This window comes from Carcharodon carcharias, chromosome 8 (assembly GCF_017639515.1).
Source record: "Carcharodon carcharias isolate sCarCar2 chromosome 8, sCarCar2.pri, whole genome shotgun sequence".
Lineage (NCBI taxonomy): Eukaryota > Metazoa > Chordata > Chondrichthyes > Lamniformes > Lamnidae > Carcharodon > Carcharodon carcharias.
This window is the reverse complement of record NC_054474.1, coordinates 67,412,546-67,432,633: the sequence shown is the minus strand read 5'-3', so window position 1 is coordinate 67,432,633 and position 20,088 is coordinate 67,412,546. Positions and strand designations below refer to the sequence as shown.

At 42.7% G+C, this 20,088-nt stretch overlaps 1 protein-coding gene across 7 annotated transcripts in view; it reads left to right on the top strand.

The window, feature by feature from the left end:
- Positions 1–1,546: 1,546 nt before the first annotated feature.
- Positions 1,547–20,088, top strand: part of LOC121281557 (SH3 domain and tetratricopeptide repeat-containing protein 2-like) — a 103,481-nt gene continuing 84,939 nt past the window's right edge. For 2 of the 7 annotated variants that reach the window (XM_041194523.1, XM_041194524.1), the window contains exon 1: positions 5,034–5,593. In XM_041194523.1, coding sequence (XP_041050457.1) covers positions 5,287–5,593 — 307 coding nt within the window. In that variant the 5' untranslated portion in view covers positions 5,034–5,286. The other 5 variants (XM_041194521.1, XM_041194522.1, XR_005943867.1 and 2 more) reach the window with 5 other exon arrangements.

Genomic DNA, 20,088 nt, shown 5'->3' with positions numbered 1-20,088 from the left:
GCTGTTCCTCCAATTTGCATTGAGCTTCACTGGAACATTGCAGCAGGCCAAGGACAGACATGTGGGCATGAGAGCAGGGTGGAGTGTTGAAATGGTAAGCGACAGGAAGGTCTGGGTCATGCTTCTGCATTAAAACAGTTCATTAAACTTGGTAGCTTGATCAAACTTCTCCAATTTTCGAGTTTCTGTTTGACAACCGTTTGATTTTCAATCTAATTTCAGTATGCCAAAATGTTCCCACAGTTCTCATGCAAATATTTTTTTCCATAATGTGTCCTGCACACTCCCCAGGCCCCAGATCATCAACACTTATTGTTTTTAACCAGTGGCTAAATAATCCCCTGGTCACCCTAGTAAAATTGAATGAATGTGAGTAATGCAATGACAGAGGAGGCGGGGGTGGTGGTGTCAGTGCCTAATCGTGATCTGGAGGGTCAGTATTTGAAGCAAGATTCTGTTCCATTCTAGCCACTGTGAAACAATACGATGGAAAGGGGTGGATTATGTCCCCTTCGGCCACTACTGCTCACTTTTCCTTGGGCCATTATGATGACTGTCGATACGCTCTGCCCTGTTTCACTGTAGGTATAGTTACCCTATGCACTCTATTACTATAGTTACACCCTTCCTGTATTATGCGATGCATACCCACTTTGCCTCTCTTTTACTTTTACACTAGGTCCCAGCTCCTCTTTTATTTATAGATACTCCTCACTCACATTAGAAGTAACCGATATGATTTATGGGTCTGTCCTGATCTATAATCTTAGTTTCGACTGAATGTTAAGAAAGCCTTGGAGGAAGCGAAATTACAGGAAAATGGGGGCGTGGCCAGTTTTAAGGGCAGAAATGCATCTGACGGAGGCATTAATAGAGGGTCGCAGAAGAACATACTACATGCGTCACTTATGCCCAAAATTCCGCAACCCGTACTTCGTATAATTAATTGATTTACGTGTCACTGGGAGCAAACATAGAGTAAATTCAAAACCCATGAAACATTTCAACAAGAGTTTATTCACTAGGTGACACGCTTGTTTCTTTCCACAAGCTATGCTGATTGCAAAGCCTCGTACAGAACATACTATTGCTAGCCATGTATTCATGCTGCAGAGTGAACAGTCTTTTCGCGCTGTCCCGAATGGGACCGACCGGATAAGGACAGCAGAGATATTTTTTTATCTTTGATTTCGCACGTAAATGAGGAGTATGAAGTTCCTTCATGTCCTTTCTTTTTGAATTACGAAGTCTCATAAAAATCATAGGTGCTTATCTGTGATTTGTCTTCCAGTTTGTGCAAGGGATGAAGATTTTCACAGCGCTCTTTCCAATCTCAGCGCCACTCTTCCGGGCACACAAGGTTTTATAGTGAAAGCTGTGCGGCTTATTTCAACCTGATAAACAGGAAGTTGATTCGGTCACTAACGAGAGGGTTACTCATTTACCTGTCACCTGGAACAACTCCAGCATCACGCAATGTTCTTTGGCTTTCAGTTCAACCTGAGACAATTTAAATAGGTGTGACTGGCGCATCATTCTCGCGTTGCCTTCAGAAAGCTCAGCGAGCGCCTTTGAGTTCATTGCTTTGCAGCTCCCCTCCATCTTTCAGTGACAGGCTGGAAATGCACAATTTTCGCTTTGTTTTTTACATCTAATTGATTTAAGAAATTGATAATTCACCACATTCACAAACGGCTACGATGTGAAACACGCAATTGTGAATCTTCTAACAGATTTCTTATTGAACCGGTTGAAAGCTCCACTGAAGATGAGGCAGAACTTGAGCGTCAAGCCTATAAAGGTCAGTTATGATTTAATTAAAACTATTTTTTTAAACTACAAGTTTAAGTGTGGGTGGTTTGATTGGACAGTTTTATTAATTTGTCTTTCGAATTTCCCTGCCCCTGTGGCAGGGCTCCTGATGCGCTGTTGGCCATCGCTCCCTATCTTGCCTCGGTGGTCATTTCTCATGTGGGCTAGACAGTGGTTAGGGGTACACTGTTCAAGAGGAACGTCATAGACCCCAGCCTGACCCAGCTCCGTACAGTCAATGAATTACAATCAGGAGTGGCCGCTATTTCCAGTGTACTCGCCATTATTAGCAAGGCGATGAAATGAAAAAAAAAAGTCCCTCGCTTTACTTTGAATTAAATAATTGATATCTCGTCACATCTGATTACTCTGTTAAGATAATTGAAATAATTGCATTGCTACTTTGTACATTTGGTCAATTGCCAGGCAAATTCAATTGGTTTTTCAAAAAGCCCACACAGGCATGCAGGGCTGAATGGCCTCTCTCTTTCTGTGCTATAAGGTCTGATTCTGACTGATAAATTGAAAAGCTGGGGAGTTTGTGCGTTCTATTTAAATGTCAGATTGGCTCAAGATAATGTTCATGCTTCTGAGTTAGAAAGTCTTGGGTTCAAGCCACTCTCCAGAATTTGGGCAAATTAGCTAGGCCGACACATCAATTTATGACTGTGGGAGGTTGTTGGAGGTGCTGCCATAGATGAGAAATTAAAGCGAGGCCCAGTGAACTGGTTCAAATACATGTAAAGATTCCAGAGGACTATATTTGAAGTGGAGGGCAGGGCAGGGCAGGTTCTCCTGCTCTCTTTGTTATCCTCAGCCACCACTATTAAAGAATGGTCAGTTACCTCCTTGCTATTGTATGTGCAAATTTGCAGTCGTATTTGCCAGTTACCACACTCAAAAAAAATTGGCTGTAAAGTGCTTTGGGACATTGTGAGGACATGAAAGACATGAATGCAAGTTCTTCTTTCTAGAACAGTAAATACTGAATGCCGATGTTATATATATCTTCTGATGCCAATCTAAACTCCCTTGGTTAACATGCTCAGTGAAGCTTTGGTAGAGCCAACTTTTGTTTCCCATTCTTCATCTTTTGACTCTCAGCATATCACCAGCACTATCATTACACATACAGAGTGGATGCACAAAATGCAGTACTTGACAGGGTGTTTCAGCCAAAATATTCTTCGAGGGGAATAGTGGATATTTTGAGTTATTCCCTTTTGTAGCAATTAACACTTTTTTTTTCTTGCAATCAGTGCTGGGGGTGGCAGAATTTATTCATGCAGTCTCAAGCAGACTTACATTGATTCCCCAGGGGCAGGCAGCACTGTGGGCTGCATAGGTTTTCTTTTCTTTATTCTTTCATGGGTTGGGATGTCGCTGGCAAGGCCAGCATTTGTTGGCCATCTCTAACTGCCCTTGAACTGAGGGCAGTTAAGAGTCAGCCACATTGCTGTGGAACTGAAGTCACATGTAGGCCAGACCAGGTAAGGATGGCAGATTTCCTTCCCTGAAGGACATTAGTCAACCAGATGGGTTTTTATGACAGTCGATGATAGCTTATGGTGAGCATAAACTGAGACTAGCCTTATCTTCCAAGTTTTGATTAATTGAATTTAAATTCCATGAGCTACCATGGTGGGATTTTGAACCCATTCCCCCAGAGCATTAGCCTGAGCCTTTGGATTGCTAGTCCAGTGACATTATCATTATGGGACCATCTCCCCATGAGTATTGAACCAATAATGAATCTCTTCAATCCCACCCCTACCTCCACACCCCTGTGTGCTGTTCACCTTTGTTTTTGGAATATTGAAGGAGGGCTGACATTTTGGAAAGAGAACTACAGACATTCTATGCTTGGGAATATGTTTTTATATCTTCGTCGTAAATAGTCTCATTTTGCTGATCAAAAGTCACTTCTAACCCCTAAACTCTGCCTTGGCATGACACATTGAAAAACAATCAATAAATTTGTGAGTAAAAGGCAGCACAAAAGAAGTCATACACAAATGAGATTTACCTCAAGTGGAAGTGATTTTCCCTTTTTCCACTCTCTCCTCGAATAGACTGCAAACAGAAAAAAACCCATATTGGTGTGCTTGGAATTTTTACTTGTTTCTCTTTTGGTCTTGAGGGAACTGGTAATGGGAAAGGGGGAAAATAGCAACATGAGCACAAAGACCATGTGTCAGCTGCTCATGCTATTTGCCAATATATAAGCAGCAGCTATGTGCAAAGGTAGAAGGGAAACTTTCAACCATACTGTATAAACATATGAACACAAGGTTTCTTATGGGCAATCCAATGATTCAGCGCCAATATCCATTCAGAAGAATTTAAAGAAAAATAAACTCAAATTAGCTCATGGTTTTATTTGATTATTGGTTGTATTTCTGGAAAAATGAAGAACCTCAAAGAAGGAGTTGTAAAAACAGCACGTACTTTGCAGCAAGGAGTGTGAAAGTTCTGCAGACTTTTTGGCGATTTTTCATTGGTGAAATATTCTTGTGCATTTCATGGACAAATAAACTGTTTCTGAATATGCCTTCAAAAAATATTCCACAGTGTTTTGAGATTTTGACCAAGAATAAGAAACCTGTGTTTGAGTAGAAATTATTTCAGTTTCTTCACTGGCTTCTGTTTCCACGCCCTTTTAGTAAGGAATTTAGAAGGCAGGTACTAGCTTAATTTCATCATAATTACTATCAGTACAGCTTTGTGGTAGAGTGGTTAGTAATACTATTAACGTGTAGCAAGATCTACTTGTTTATTTCTTTCCTCCCCTGAGATAGAGATTATGGAGTCTGGCTGATGAAACTTTTCCAATTTGACTTTCTGACTGGACATTAAGCATTTAACCTTTGAATTCCAAAACTGAGATAACACTTTGTTGAAAAAAGTATGTAGCTATCTGCTCTGAGACAATCAAAACAAATAAGAGTGTGATCTTGATATTCCAAGTAATTTGCCAGTATGCCTTGCAAATAGCAAACAAAAATATCCCTTTTGATTTTTTCTAATCAGTCATTTCTCTTGCAGGAACAAATTCCATGGTGCATTGATTAGTGCAATGGCTTCTGATGCAAGTTGAAGGATAAACACAATTTAAACTTAAAGATTGAAGAAGAAAAATATTTGGACATGCTGCACTGAATGATAGACAAATGAATATGAGGAAGGAAGACTTAAAGAATAACATAGCAGGTTAAGTAATAAAAATGTTGGAATATAAGACAGGTGAAAAACTGCCTGTGTATCTTTAAAATATATCAGGAATTTACTTACCCACTCATAGCTTAAAGACAAAATTTAGAATTCTCCAAGTTTCACTCAATGAAGAGGTGATTTATAAATCAAATCCTGGTAATCACCTATGTTAAAATAGCCACATAAGTACTATCAAGGGAGTAAAGTGCTTCAATACCTGCATGTTTTTCACTGTAAATGACCAAATATTAGGTACCACTAATGCAGAAAATAGAAAGCCAACCATCTCGTGGGCTCAAAACTGTTTGTGTTGCAACTAAAAACCAGTGCAAGTCAGATGTTGTGGAATCAGCTAAAGAGGAAGAGAGAACAAAGGGCCACAACAATGGCTTGGAACTGCTACCAGGAACTGCAAAATACACAGATCCGCTCAGTGACAGAGTGCTGAACTGTAACATACAACCAAATTGTAGTAAATCAGAGGAGAAGATTGGGTTTGAAGCTGGCACAACCAGACTTGGTGGGGATGAGGAAAGTAGTGCAAGCACAGCTGCTGCAGTAGCTCCAGGTAATGTGACCAAGCTAACTTTGTGAAATTCTAGAAAGTAATGTGCGCGGCAGCCTTCCATCTCAAGAAGTTGGTTTGCGCTGTGGTTGTCTACTCTGTGTTTGCTTAGTGTTGCTCAGGAGCTCCAATCTGGCATGGCAGTCTTTGCTGCATTTGCTGCAGAGGAAGGCAGTGGTCTGAGAAGGTGCACGATTCGCTGGCCTGTTTTCTCTGGGTCCGCTTCTCGGCTAGCTGAGCTTTTAATTTCTGCTTGCCTCTTCCAATGTCTTCCAGACAGCCAGCCACACGGAAAATAATAGAGGGGCAAATAATAGTGTTGCCTTAAAAGGGAAGGGACTAATCCAAAAATAATAAAATTTCTTTCCATTGATTTAATGAGCCTCTGTAGTTGATTCAGAGTAGCAATACCATTCTGATGAGATGCATTGGTTTCAGAAAGTATACAACTTGGATGATGAGCACTCAACATAATGCAAAAGTAAAGTAATTACATAATGATTGCTGATAGGCATACAAAAGAGACCCAAATTGATCAGTAATTTGTTTTTGCTTTTATATTTAATAAATTAGCAGAATTTTGTGCTCATAAATGGTAGCAATAATTTCTAATCTTTTCTGGTGGAGAAGTGCTGTAAATAACCCACTCTCAGATCTTTTTTGGGAAAAAAAAGAGCTTTCATTTTTATGTATATAACTGGGTACAAAAATATACCAATTTAACTTCAGAAATGAGCTTCTGCATTAGACAAAATTTATAATTTATTTGAATCCCTTTACTCAAAATAACTGGGGTATCCTGAAATAATTATGTTACCCATGTCTATGAGTAAATCTCACAGTAGGGTAAATTCAGTGCTCCTGTCCTTCTAATGGGGAGCCTTATTGTGAGAGTGAAGGCCAGAGAATCAATACTGAAATTATGACTAATATTGGCAGAGTTAATCTTTCCTAATAATAGGCAGCCCTGTGTTTCATCATGCCATTCAGTTAAAGATACAGTTAGGGATAGGATATTCTCCAATGCTCAATTGTGTTCAGTATCCATTTTCAATTTCACCATCAAGTAATGTACATTCACAATTAAAGATAAGCAATAACACACGTTCAATCCTCTGAATGTGTCTTTATATTTGATTTGTTGACTTTGATCGTCTTGTTGAGAACTAATCTCATTGATTAGAAATCAGGAAGTAATACAGCTTATGTTTAATTATTGATAAGTGAAGGAAGAGAAAAAAATGTTTAATTGAAAGCAATCTACTTCTGTTGCATGTGCTAAACCTTTACCTGTTTCAAATGGCTTTGTGTTGATCTTGTTTCTAAATTAGCAAGGCCTTCAAATCAAGGCTGGTGCATGTAATACCATAATAGGGAGGATTACCAAACTTGCTGCATTGTTCAGGAGTCTTAGTATTGAGGATTGATCTCCTGGGCAGTGCTGTGAGCAACCTGGAGAAAATAATAACTTACATGTTCGCCTGGAAATGATTGCTGCAGTATTTGGAACGGTGCCATTTGTTCACAACCAGCTGCTTTTTGACTCAGTGCATTGACTTGAAAAAGCAGCTCAGAGGGCATCTGTGTAGGTGTGACTGATCTGCTTGCACAACAGAGAAGTTTCAGTAATAAAATGCATTGTGGGTATCCAGTACCACCGTTGCAGCTTCAGTGGTTTTGATCTTGGAAGTGCTTCAGTGACAGGGTGTTTTTTTATTCTTTCATGGGGTAGGGGCATTTATATATTTATAGGCCAGCATTTATTGCCTATCCTTAAGTGCCCTTGAGAAGGTCGTGGTGAGCTGCCTTATTAAACTGCTGCAGGCCATGTGGTGTAGGTACATTTGTAGTGCTGTTAGGAAGGAAGTTCCAGGATTTTGACTCAGCGACAGTGACAGTGCCTTCAAGTCAGATTGGTGTGCGGTTTGGAGTGGATATTGCAGGTAGTGTTCCCATGCATATGCTGCCCTTGTTCTCCGAGGTGGTAGAGGTTGCTGGTTCAGAAGGTGCTGTCGAAGAATCCTTGGTGAGTTGCTGCACTGCATCTTGTAGATGGTACTCTCTGCTGCCACTGTGTGTTGGTGGTGGAGAGAGTGAATGTTGAAGATGGTGGGTGGGGTGGGAATCAAGTGGCTGCTTTGTCCTGGATTGTGTTGAGCTTCTTGAGTGTTGTTGGCGCTGCATTCATCCAGGCACGTGGAGAGTATTCCATCATACTCCTGACTTGTGGGCTGATGGGCAGTCTTTAGTGAGTCAGGAGGTGAATTACTCATCTCAGGATTCCTAGCCTCTGACCTAGAAGATTAGAAGGATGTGGGAGCAACCACAACCTTAATTTCTGTTTGAATTAAAACTAAAGCGTGACTTTATCTCATCTACTCTCTTTGCCCATAGACATGAACTCTAAATGGCACAAAATTCACACATTACTTGTGGTGCCTGTGATGTTTCAACTGCCTCAACTGTGTCCCCCAGAACTCGCCATTTCCCTTCATGGCAAACAATTCTTTCCTTTCAACAGTTTTCCACTCTACCAGCATCAACACCTCTAACAAGCTCGCAGACTTAATGCAATAAAAGGATTTTTGGCACATTTCTGACATCTGATTCTCCATTCCATACTTTCCTGTTTTCCAATTGCATCAATGCTCATACAGTCATGTAGCACCAAGAATCTATCAGCAATTGCAGGAAGTCCCCAGAAAATTGTAAATGTTGGCAGGGGATCCCAAGGAGTGTGTCATATCCCTATGGGAGAAAGAATTGCCCTGATTGCTCTGTGCAGAAATATCATAAATACTTATGGAAGCAACGTGTTTACTGTACACAATGAGCAGAGAAGTTCCTCCCTATCTATTTTCATGCATGTTCTAGTCGCTGTTTGCAGAGCAATATTGACATGGACCTGGGAGCAGGTCAATAAGTAAAACAAAGCAATAGATTGAAAAAAGGTTGCAACAAATGTGAAAATAAAAGAATGAATGCTCAAAATATAATAAATCAATGAGCACCAAATTAATATCCTAGTCTTTTCTCTGGCTTTCATTCCAGGCACAAAGATAAGTGGCATTGTAAGCAGTGTAGGTGAAGTATAAAATTATACAGAGATATAAATGGATTAAGTGAATGAGCAAAATTGTGGCCAATGGATTTCAATGTAAGAAACTGTGAGATCGCTTTGAACCTAATAAGGAAAGAAGAATACTTTCTAAATGGTGAAAAACTAGAAAGAATTTTCAGGGTCCATGTAAATAGATCATTAAAAATTTCCATGGACAGGTACAGAAAATAATCAAAAGGCTAAAGGAATATTGGGCTTTTTATTTAATGGATAGAATACAATCGGGAAGAAGTTGAAACTAGAACTTTACAAAGCCTTGATTGCTGACCTTGGAGGGAGTACAGAAGGATCAGAATGACACCTGGATTCCAAAGGTTGAATTATGAAAAGACATTACACAAACTAGAGTTCTATACCCTGGAATTTAGAGGGTTTATGGAATTTTTGATCAAAGCTTTCAAGATATTAAGGGGAGCTGATATGTTAGACAGAAAAACTATTGTCAGAGCCCACAGCCTTTTCAGTATCCAGTGCCTTCAGCTGTTTCTTGATATCACATGGAGTGAATTGCATTGTCTGAAGACTGGCATTTGTGATGCTGGGGACCTCTGGAGGAGACCTAGATGGATCATCCACTCGGCACTTCTGGCTAAAAATGGCTGCAAATAATTCAGCCTTGTCTTTGCACTGATGTGCTGGGATCCCTCATCATTGAGGATGGGGATATTCATGGAGCCTCCTCCAGCGAGTTGTTTAACTGTCCAGCATCATTCACGACTGGATGTAGCAGGACTGCAGAACTTAGATCTGATCCGTTGGTTGTGGGGTCACTTAGCACTGTCTATCACATGCTGCTTACACTGTTTGGCATGCAAGTAGTCCTGAGTTGTAGCTTCACCCTGCTGACACTCATTTTTAGGTATGCCCGGTACTGCTCTTGGCATGCTCTCCTGTACTCTTCATTGAACCAGGGCTGATCCCCTGGCTTGTTGGTAATGGTAGAGTGGGGGATATGCCGGGCCAAGAGGTTATTGATTGTGTTCAAGTACAATTCTGCTGCTGCTGATGGCCCACAGCACCTCATGGATGCCCAGTGTCGAGTTGTTAGATCTGTTATCTATCCCATTTAGCATGGTGGTAATACCACACAACGCAATAGAGAATATCCTCAATGGGACTTCGTCTCCACAATGACTGTGCAGCGGTCACTCCTACCGATACTGTCATGGAGAGATGTATCTGCGGCAGGCAGATTGGTGAGATGAGATCAAGTATGTTTTCTGCTTTTTTTGGTTCCCTCACCACCTACCACAAACCCTGTCTAGCAGCTATGTCTTTTAGGACTCATCCAATTTGGTCAGTAGTGGTGCTACCGAGCCACTCTTGGTGATGGACATTGAAGTCCCCCACCTAGAGTACATTCTGTACCCTTGTCACTCTCAGTGCTTCCTCTCCAAGTAGTGTTCAACATTTCAACACTGAGGAGTACTGATTCATCAGCTGGGTTGGAGAGGGTGGTGGTGGGCTGTGGGGTTGCAGTATGTGATAATCAGCAGGAGGGTTCCTTGCCCATGTTTAACTTGCTGCCATGAGACTTCATGGGGTCCAGAGTCCATGTTGAGGACTTCCAGGATGACTCTCATCAGACTGTAAAATACCGTGCCGCACCTCTGCGTGAGGATGACTATGTCAGGTTGTTGCTTGACTAGCCTATGGGGCAGCTCTCCCACTTTTGCCACAAGCCCCCAGATGTTAGTTAGAAGGAATTTGCAGGGTCAACAGCTTGCCATTGTCATTTCCTAGATGCCTAGGTCATTACCGGGGGTGGTCCGTCCAGTTTCATTCCTTATAGACTTTCTAGCGGTCTGATACAACTGAGTGGCTTGCTAGGCCATTTAAGAGCCAACCACATTGCTGTGGATCTGGAGTAAGGATAGCAGATTTTCTTCCCTGAAGGGCATTAATGAACCGGATGGGTTTGTATGATGATTTACAACAGTTTAATGGTCATCATTAGACTTTTAATTCCAGATTTTTATTGATTGAATTCAAATTCCATCATCTGCTGTGGCGGGATTCAAACCTGGGCCCCCAGAGCATTACTCTGGGTTTCTGGATTATTAGCCCATTGACTATACCACTACACTGCCACTACCGCTACCCCTGCATTCTACACATCAGTAGAGAGCATTGGTTTGTGCACATACATGGAACTGCGCTCCCAGAATAGTTATTCTTTAAAGTTAGAAAAGTGGGCAGTGGCTTCCATTCTCTCGACTTTGTTTGAAATGAATATGAAAGCTGAAGGCATAAGCTAGCATTAACTTGACAAGCAGAAAAAGAAATGGGTGAAAACTGGGCATACCCCTTAAAACTGCTTAAACTGGAGGCAAAAGTAAAGGAGCACCAGTGCAACTTTGGATCAATAAGTAGCTGCAATGCTTGATGAGGAAAAGGATACAACGTAGAAACAGTGTATGCACTTGATGGGCTGAAAAAGAGAGGCAGTGACCGCATGACATCTTGGTGACTGAACAATTTGCAGCAAATATTGTCCAGGTACTTCAAGGTACAAGAATCAAGTCCGTCTGTAAATTTAAGCTCATTCCTGAATTTAATGTTTGTGATGACAGGGATATTTTTTAATAAGCACTTGAATTATTAGCAAGACAGAAACTGTGAAACCTTGGTAGAGGTATTTGTATCGTTATTCATTCTTGCATTTAGAACTGGAATTCTGTTGGGGAATATATCATTGTGAAAAGTGTAGTCATTAACTATTGTAACCTCATGCCTGAAACTTACAGGAATACATTTAGGTCAGTGCATAATGTGTCTAGCTGTAAATTCAAAGATTTGTCTCTGGAGATGCATTACATTTGGAAGCTATGGTTGGGGAAGAGAAGTAATCTCCATTTAGAGACTGATAACTTTTTAAAAGGCATGAATTTCTCAATAAACAACAAAAAAGTCCAGAGGACAAGATTTCATTTCTCCTTTCAATCCTTATCACTGAGGCCTCCATAGCCACTTAGGAAAACATGGGAGCTCTCTGTCTGACCTGCTATTAATTGCTGTCCTCTTTCTTTCAGCAAAGCCTTCCAGACACCTTTACAGTAGCTCCGGCAGCATGAGAGAAGCTCCCCTTTAAGACGGGCATGCTGCCTTTAAGAAGTACAGGCAAGCTCTGCATTAAAGTAGCCACGCATGCATCTGGGCTTCCTGTTGAACTGTCAACAGCGTGTCTCTTACTGCAGTTGTGTTGATGAGCAGGCAGCACGATGTTTGTGTGTTTCCTGAACAGGACATAGCATGGGGTAACCACACATTGTGATCCCCCTGTACTATATCCAACTTCCAAAGCCATTTTGTTTCAGATTTCTAGCATCCATAAGTTTAAAGGTCCAGCCGCTTTGACAAACCAGGGACCAAGTAAATATGTAAGGTAAGTGGATAAGATTTGTTGGGAGGAGGGGCAGGGTTGGGGTCAGGTTGGGCCTGCGGGGGTCGGGCCTGGGAGTGGAGGGGTTGGGTCAGGTCCAGCCTGGAAGGTATGGGGGAGCGTTGTTAGGTTGGGCATTTGGGGGTGGGTTAGAGTTGGATTGGACCTGGAGTTGGGGAGGTCAAGCCAGGATTGGCCGGCCTGTTAGTGGGGAAGGGCGGGGTGGGGGGGGGGGGTGGTGTGGGGGGCATGTTTGAATCGGATCCAGCTGGGGTTGGAGGTGGTCCTGTGGATGGGTTGTGGGGGTTTAGTCGGAAGGTAGTCGGGTGGGGGTGACCCTTTGAGGTGGGGGTGGTAGTGGTGGCATGGGGGGAGTCCTTTGGAGGGCCAGAAGGGTAGTTGAAGCATGGTAATGGGAGTAGGGAGCGTGGGGAGAGTCCCATGGGGGCTCGGGGGCTGGGATGAGTCCTGTGGAGGGTCGGAGAGGTGTCTCATGGGGGGGGTCAGATGGGTAGTCAGTTGGTGGTGGGGGGAGTCACTAGGGGGGAGTCCTGTGGCGAGTTGGGGGGTAGTGGAGGGGGGGGAGAGTCCTGTGAGGAGTTAGGGTGGGTAGTGGATGGGGGTGGGTAGAGGCCATTCAGTGCTATAGTTACCCAGAAGCTAGAAGTGGTTTTAATCCTTCTAATATTTTCTGGCTAACTCTTGCTGTATGACATTCGGAACCATTTGAAGTTTGCAATTTAAATCGCATTATTGAATGGTTCCCAGTGCAGGGCAATTGTCCAAAGGACGTTTGAACTTTCTGGGCAATCGCCATGCAATCCTTACCCGGGAACTTCTGAGGAGGGTTCCCCAGCGCATCTTCGGGGTACCCTTCAGATACGCTGCTGTGGAGCTCAGAAGTTAGGTGGAATGAATAGCAAATCAGGCAGCAAAGTGCACAAAACTGGAGATAACAGCAGATGGGTGACATTAGATACAGGAGTGGCATCTCTTCAGAGCAGATTCTACCCTTTTAATTATACAAAACTGCAGTTTTGTTGGATAGCTATATCCATTTGAAAATCACACTAGCTTTCTCATTCATTCTTAAACTTGTAATGGTAGGTGTAACTGTCTTCCAAGGTTAAGCATATTAAAAGATGATTGAAGATTGTTCTCAGAAGTTTAATCTGTCAGTTATAAGAATTGAAAGGTAGTGAGCACAGTATAACAAAAGGTGAAAAGATAGCATTTAAACTTGCACTTTATCCTTGACATAATTGATAAGCTATATATAAACAACAAATTTACAATCTACATTTCTTAACACTTTCACAATGAGAAATCATGGAGTTTGGGATATATTTACATCCATTTGGTTGGCCAATTTGAGTATTGGTTAGCGATCTCTAGGGTTGTCAGTCTGCTGGTAATTGTCTTTCATAATCTCTCTGTTTAACACATTGGGTGTGATTTACTGGTATTATCTGCAGCACTAAATAATTCAAACTGTGACCTTACCATTACATGTTGCTGTACCTTCTTTAATCTTCTCAGGAACTTTCTTTTCCAAGAATCAAGTTGTACAAAGACTTTTCTTTCAACTTTGGAAGCAGACAATCTGAAAATACCAGTTTATTAATTGAGAAATTCCCAACTAAATTCTGTGTTTGCATCTGGGGCAGAATTTTTAGGTTGGTGTGCAGGCTTGCGCCTGACCCCAGTTGGGAATTGCGCAAGATGACATCTGGTGAGCATCCCGATGTCATCCTGCGCTCGGGCGATATTTTGGTTGACAGGCGTGCGTGAGTATCAGAAGTGCGCCTGCAACAATTAAGAAGACAATTAAAGTTGTTAAAATTCCAATTGTCCCCCATTTTTCATGGTCCATCCAACCTTACAATTTGTGGACGAGCGAATCTGCCGAGTGGACTTTGCATTTTTTATGAAACCTCATCCAAGGGTGGGATGAGGTTTCCGCTATAAAATTAAAAAAAATAAAAATCTATGGACAGAATTTTTAACATTTATATGTTCAGGTAACTGATTGTGATGCTTAGACATTTTTTTTCGTGGTTTTAAAACCTCTATTTAGTTGCTTTGAAGCCTTCAGTTCCCTGACGCAACTCTCTGTCCTCAGGGAGCTTTTATTCAGCGCTTGCCTACACTTACGTCAGTGCCTGTCCTCCTCCCGGCAGCACTGAGCATTTCAGCACATGCTGCATGCTGGCTAGCCGTTAATTGGCCAGCCAGTGTGAAATCGCGGTCGGGGGCTGATTGCAGGCGGCGGTCTTTTCCCCAGCCACTCCCAGGCCAGCTGATGGCTCCTGCACGCCGACCTAAAAATCCTGCCCCTGGTGACAGAAGTGCATTGTTATAGAATCTTTTCTATTTTGTCTTCCTTCTTCCTGCCTGTTACATGTATTGCTCTGGGTAGAATAACATTCTTTTGATCAAGACAGCTTCTGCTTTGTGTATTTAAACATTGCAGGAAAATACAGAAATGTAAAACATTATTGGCAACATGCCATCAACCTTTTTTAAAAACCCTGTTCTTTCTGCCGGATTTCTTAATTTAATAAAAGTTTCAATTAAAGTATATATAAGATAACAAAAAAAGATTTGGCAACCATGGCAGTCCCTGGTAAGATCAATGTACTTGCTGTGTAGCTGTAATCCCCAGTGTTGTGTAATATGCAGGTGTTTGTATAGTTTCCACTAGTTACAAGTTGGCTTCAACTGTGCATTGCTCAGAAACCAATGAGTGATTTAACATTGCCTTGAAAAATCTTCTTGTAAAATGAGGAAGTGGCATTTCTGTGTCAGGCTTTGATAAGCCCAAATATCAATAGTGGATGTGTTTAAAAAACTAGAGAATAGGAGTGACATGAAGGCATCTTGCACTGAATTAATGTTTGACATATCACTTCAATGACCTGAAGTAATCGGGAGATTGTCCTTCCCCTAAGTGTTGGCAATGCTAAGGTAAGTATCTGGGCAAGAGGAAATATAACTATAGCCAGTAAATCTGTGTACATGAAGAGATAATTAATTACTGTTCTGAAACCACACTGGATTCCTTAGGCTTAGTTTGTTTTTCTGATTTAGTAGTCAGATTTTTTGTTGTTCCAGGTAGTTGAACCTTGTCCAATTGAAGTTTTGATAATTTTAACCTTATCTCAATAATTCTTATGGTTTGGATCTTGTCTGGAATCATACAAATTGGAGCCAGCTCAGAGTGAACTGATCTCAAACCCCAATGTGACCAGGTCAGTCTGTCCCATGATTAAATGCTTGCCAGTTTTTTACTTGGTTGGAGACAGTGGAGAGCCCAGTATTGTTTCTGTCATGGTGGCATATTCCTACCCAATTTACATCATCCTGTTGTGTATTAGAAAGTAAATGAAGAAATGTATTGGAAGTGTTATTATGAAGGCACTGTCTCTTTAAAACAAAATCTTTAAAAATAAAATTCTCTGGATGTGAGAAAAGGGGCAAAGCTATATTTCTTTCCCATTTCTAGTTAACCTTAAGAAGGTGGTAGCAGCATTCTCCTTCAATTACTGTCTACGTTATGATAATGGTGCTCTGAAAATGCTGTTGGGTATGGAAATCTGGCTAATAAACCTGAAATAATAATGGTATGGCGATACACTTCTAAGTCAAGATGCTGTGTGAGCTGGAGGGCAGTTTAAAGACCTTTGAATGTCAAAGGAAGATTGCTGAACTTTCTCTTGTTTGAGATGGTCATCAGCTGTCATTTATGTGACACAAATGTTACCTAACAATTGTCAGCCCAAGCTGATATGTTTATCAAGTCTTGCTCTAAACTGGCATGAGTTGCTTCGGGAGCAGCGAATGGAACAGAATATTGTGGAACCATTAGTGTGCAGGCCCCACTTCTGAACAGAGTAGCAGTGAGCAGATTATTAAGGAATAGATAACTCCACTATTGATGACTACTCTGTTGAATGGAAGTAGGATGATAAGGCAGTAATTTGCAAGATTTATCTTGTTTTTTTTCATAGATTGGATATATCTGGCCATCTTCCACATGGTAGATTTGATACCAGTTTGATACATTACTGGAACAGGGTGTGTGTAATTAGCTCTGATGCGCAGGTCTTCCATGCTACAACTGGAATATGATCAGGACCAAGAGCCTTTGTTGTGTCTCGTGCATTCAGGGTCTTCTGCAGATCACGTGGAATGCACCAAGTTGGCTGGACACTGGAGTCTATGAGAAGACCGGGTGGAACCATCGATGCAGAACTTTTGGTTGAAGACACTAACAAACAATTCTGTCTTGACCCTTGTAATCATGTGTTGAGATCTACTCATGGATTCTCTTTCTCCTGTTAGTTGCTCGATTGTCCATCATTGTTTTCCAAGCTTTTCTCGGATCCATTGGTTGTGGGAGCACTTAGCTCTGACTATAATCTGATACTTTAAGTATTTAACATAGAGGTAACACTGTGCTTTTTTTTGGTATGTTCATGGGATGTGGGCGTCACAGGCAAGCACAGGATTTATTGCCCATTGCAATTGGCCTTGAGAAGGTAGTGGTCAGCTGCCTTCTTGAACAACTACAGTTTGTGAGGTGTAGGTATGCCCATGGTGCCGTGAGGGAGGGATTCCCAGGATTTTGTCGCAGCAACAGTGAAAGAATGGCAATGTATTTCCAAGTCAAGTGTGCGACTTGGAGGGGAGCTTGCGGGTGGTGGTCCCCATGCATCTACTGCCCTTGTTCTTCTAGGCTGTAGAGATCATAGATTGGAAGGTGCTGTCGAATGAGACTTGCTGAGATGTGCAGTGCAAGATGGTGCACTCTGCAGACATGGTGCACCAGTAATAGTGAATGCTTAAAGTGGTGGATGGGGCACCAATCAAGTGGGCTGCTTTGTCCTGGATGGTGTTGAGCTTCTTGAGTTTTATTGGAGCTGCATTCATCCAGGCAAGTGGACAGTAACTTACCTGGATGAGTGCACTCCTGACTTCTGCCTTGAAGATGGTGGATAGACTGTGGGGAGTCAGGAGGTGAATGATTTGCCACTGAATTCCCAGCCTTTGGCTCATCCAGTTAAATTGCTGATCACTAGTGACCCCCAGCATGTTGATGGGGAGGCATTTGAAGTTGGCAATGCTGTTGAATGTCAAAGGGAGATGGTTAGATTCTCTCTTGCTGGAGATGGTCATTGCCTGGCACTTGTATGGCTTGAATTTTGTGTTTATAATTTCACTAGGTTTGTATCTCATTCTAACCTTTGCCTGTTGCTATTCTTCAGTATTCCCCATTGAATCCAGAGGCTGAATTTTACAGGGCATTGTTGTCCCTGCCCACCAACCCTCCTCTCACCTCTCACCCACCTTGGCTAAAATGTCAGGGGGGTGGCCACCCATGATCCTAATGGTCTCCCCGTAGCAATTTAACACTGGGAATAGGGTTAATTGCTACTAAGTGAGATTTCGGCCCCTTGCTCAAAGAAAATCCCGCTTTAGAGAGATGCTGGGCAATCTGATTGGCTGGCAGCTCTATAGTTCCAGCAGAGGAAATGGCCAATGCTGGGATTACAGGCAGTCCCCAATGCTGATGAGCAGAGGTAAGTCTGGGGTCAGGGTTCTGTGTGTGGGTGAGGGGGTTTGGGGAGAACGGTCAGAGGGAGGGTTCAAGGGGGGCACGATCTTTGAAGGAGGCATCTCCGATGGGCCCAAGGTCCCTCCCATGCCCAAAAGGAGCCCATGCAGTTGAAGCTGCTGGGCTTCTTGCAAGGCGTGGGATCTCTCCCCCAACCATGAGTAAAATACCAGTGGCAGTGGGATCAGGCAACTCAGTGACCTCCCTTGTCCCAAGTAAAATTTCAGCTTAGGGGAGGGCGTGTGGGCTGTGGGAGGGTCACCCACCGGATTTTATGTGCCCCCGCCCTGCACCCCAACATCTGCCTTCAAACCTGTCAGCAGGGGAGCCTAAAATCCAGCTCCAGAATTTGTCTCCAGGCATTATAGTGATCAAGGAGTAAGGAATGTGCCCGGGGTTACATATTGTTGTGACACAAATTTTGAAGAGGTGGGTTCTGGCCCTTTGTTAGCTGTCATTTTCATTGAGGGGATCACACGCGATGCAGCTGCTCACCTTTTCCCCTTTCAGCTGCTGATTAACCTGTGCTGTGCTTCCTGTATTTTTTTGGCATTTTAATTTTTACTTCTTACCCAGCATTCAATTCCAGTTTGCCATATTAGATTGATTAGATCAGATTTTTGAGTGCTTGGAAACTCTGCAGACATAATGCATTTGCCTTTTCAGTTACATCAATTTCCTCAAACTGGACCCTGACAAATGGTTTTTAGGGTAAGGTGAATTAACACCACACCTAGAGGAGCGGGCATGGGCAGGTGCGGAGCCGATTGCCGCCTGTGATTGGCTGCACGCCATCATTTTACATGGGCTGGCTAATTAAGGCCCATCCAGCGTGACACACATCTGGAAGCGCTCAGCACTACCTGTGCAGTCGAGGGGAGGAGGGAGGGTCGGGGCCTGCGCTCTTTTGCGTATGCGTGCAAAAGAACACTGAAATCTCCCTGAGGCATGTAGCTGCCTTGGGGAGATTAATTTCACCATGAGAAATGGAATAAAAAAATTTTAAAAGTTATTCAGAAATGTCCCCTCATGTGACAGTGTCAAATGAACTGGGACATGTTTATGAATTTTAATAATTTTTATTTCAGTTATAAACCCTTCATGAAACCTTATCCCGCCCGTGGATGAGGTTCCATGAAAAATACGAAGTTTGCCTGGGCTCTTTGCTTGCCCGACAACCTTAAGGTTGGACGGGCAGCCCTGACAACTGCTTTAATTAGATTGTTAACGGCCTTAGCAGGCCTTTGACAGGTCAGTGGGCGCGCAGCCAACTCCAGTGTGCGCCTGCTGAGTGGAAGATCAGAATGACGCACGGTGACGTCGGGACACACACGCCATCAGCCCAGCCCCACATGGCAAGCAGAAGATTCTGGCCATTGTATTTCTTTTAAAGTATATTGTTCAAATAGAAAGAGAAAATAACAGTGCTGACCTTCCACTAAATGGTTGTTTGTTATCTGACATTAAAACAGATTAAGATGTAGAATAAAATTCTGTAATCTACTACTGTAGTTAATTTTTGCACAGAATGCAATAAACAGGAAGATTATATAGGCATAGATATACATTGACGTGTTTCATTAATGTTTAAGGAGTAAGCCCGACACTTCAATTTTACAAGTATATTTCTGAAATGCAGCAGTTAATAACTTTGTTCTAATAGAGTTATAGGGCTGAATTTTGCCGTCGGTGAGCAGGAGGCGGGGCCCACTCGCTGACGTGCAAAATGACACAGGATGACATTGGGGGGAACCTCCGATGTCATCCTGCCCCATTTAAATCATCAGGAAGGCGGGCCCGCAGCAAAATCAGCTGTGCACCCGCCGACCTGTCAACGGCCAATTGAGGTCGTTGACAGGATCATTAAAACAATTAAAGGACCTGCCCGTCCAACCTTAAGGTTGGTGGGCAGGCCAGGAGCCCCAGGGTGGGGTAGAGAAAAAATATGAAATCTCATCCACCGGTGGGATGAGGTTTCATGTAAGGATTTAAAAAGTTCAATAAAGTTTTGGTGAAATTTATGAACATGTCCCATCTCATGTGACATTGTCACATGAGGGGCTGTTGAAATTTTTTTCTATTTTTACTGTTTTTACAACTGTCAGCGATCTCCCTGAGGCAGCACTTAGCCTCAGGGAGATGTGCGCTCTTTCGTGCGCATGCGTGAAAGAGCACACTTTTGCTTTTGGGCAATCCCCACCACCATCCCATCCGCACAGGGAGCACATAGTGCTTCCCGCTGGACGTCACACTGGACGGGCCTTAATTGGCCCACCCACTTAAAATGACGGCGGGGCCCACTTCTCCAGCAGGATTCAGCTCCCCACCCGTCAGAGATTGGGCGGGCCCGCCCGTCCGACAGGCAGAAAATTCTGCCC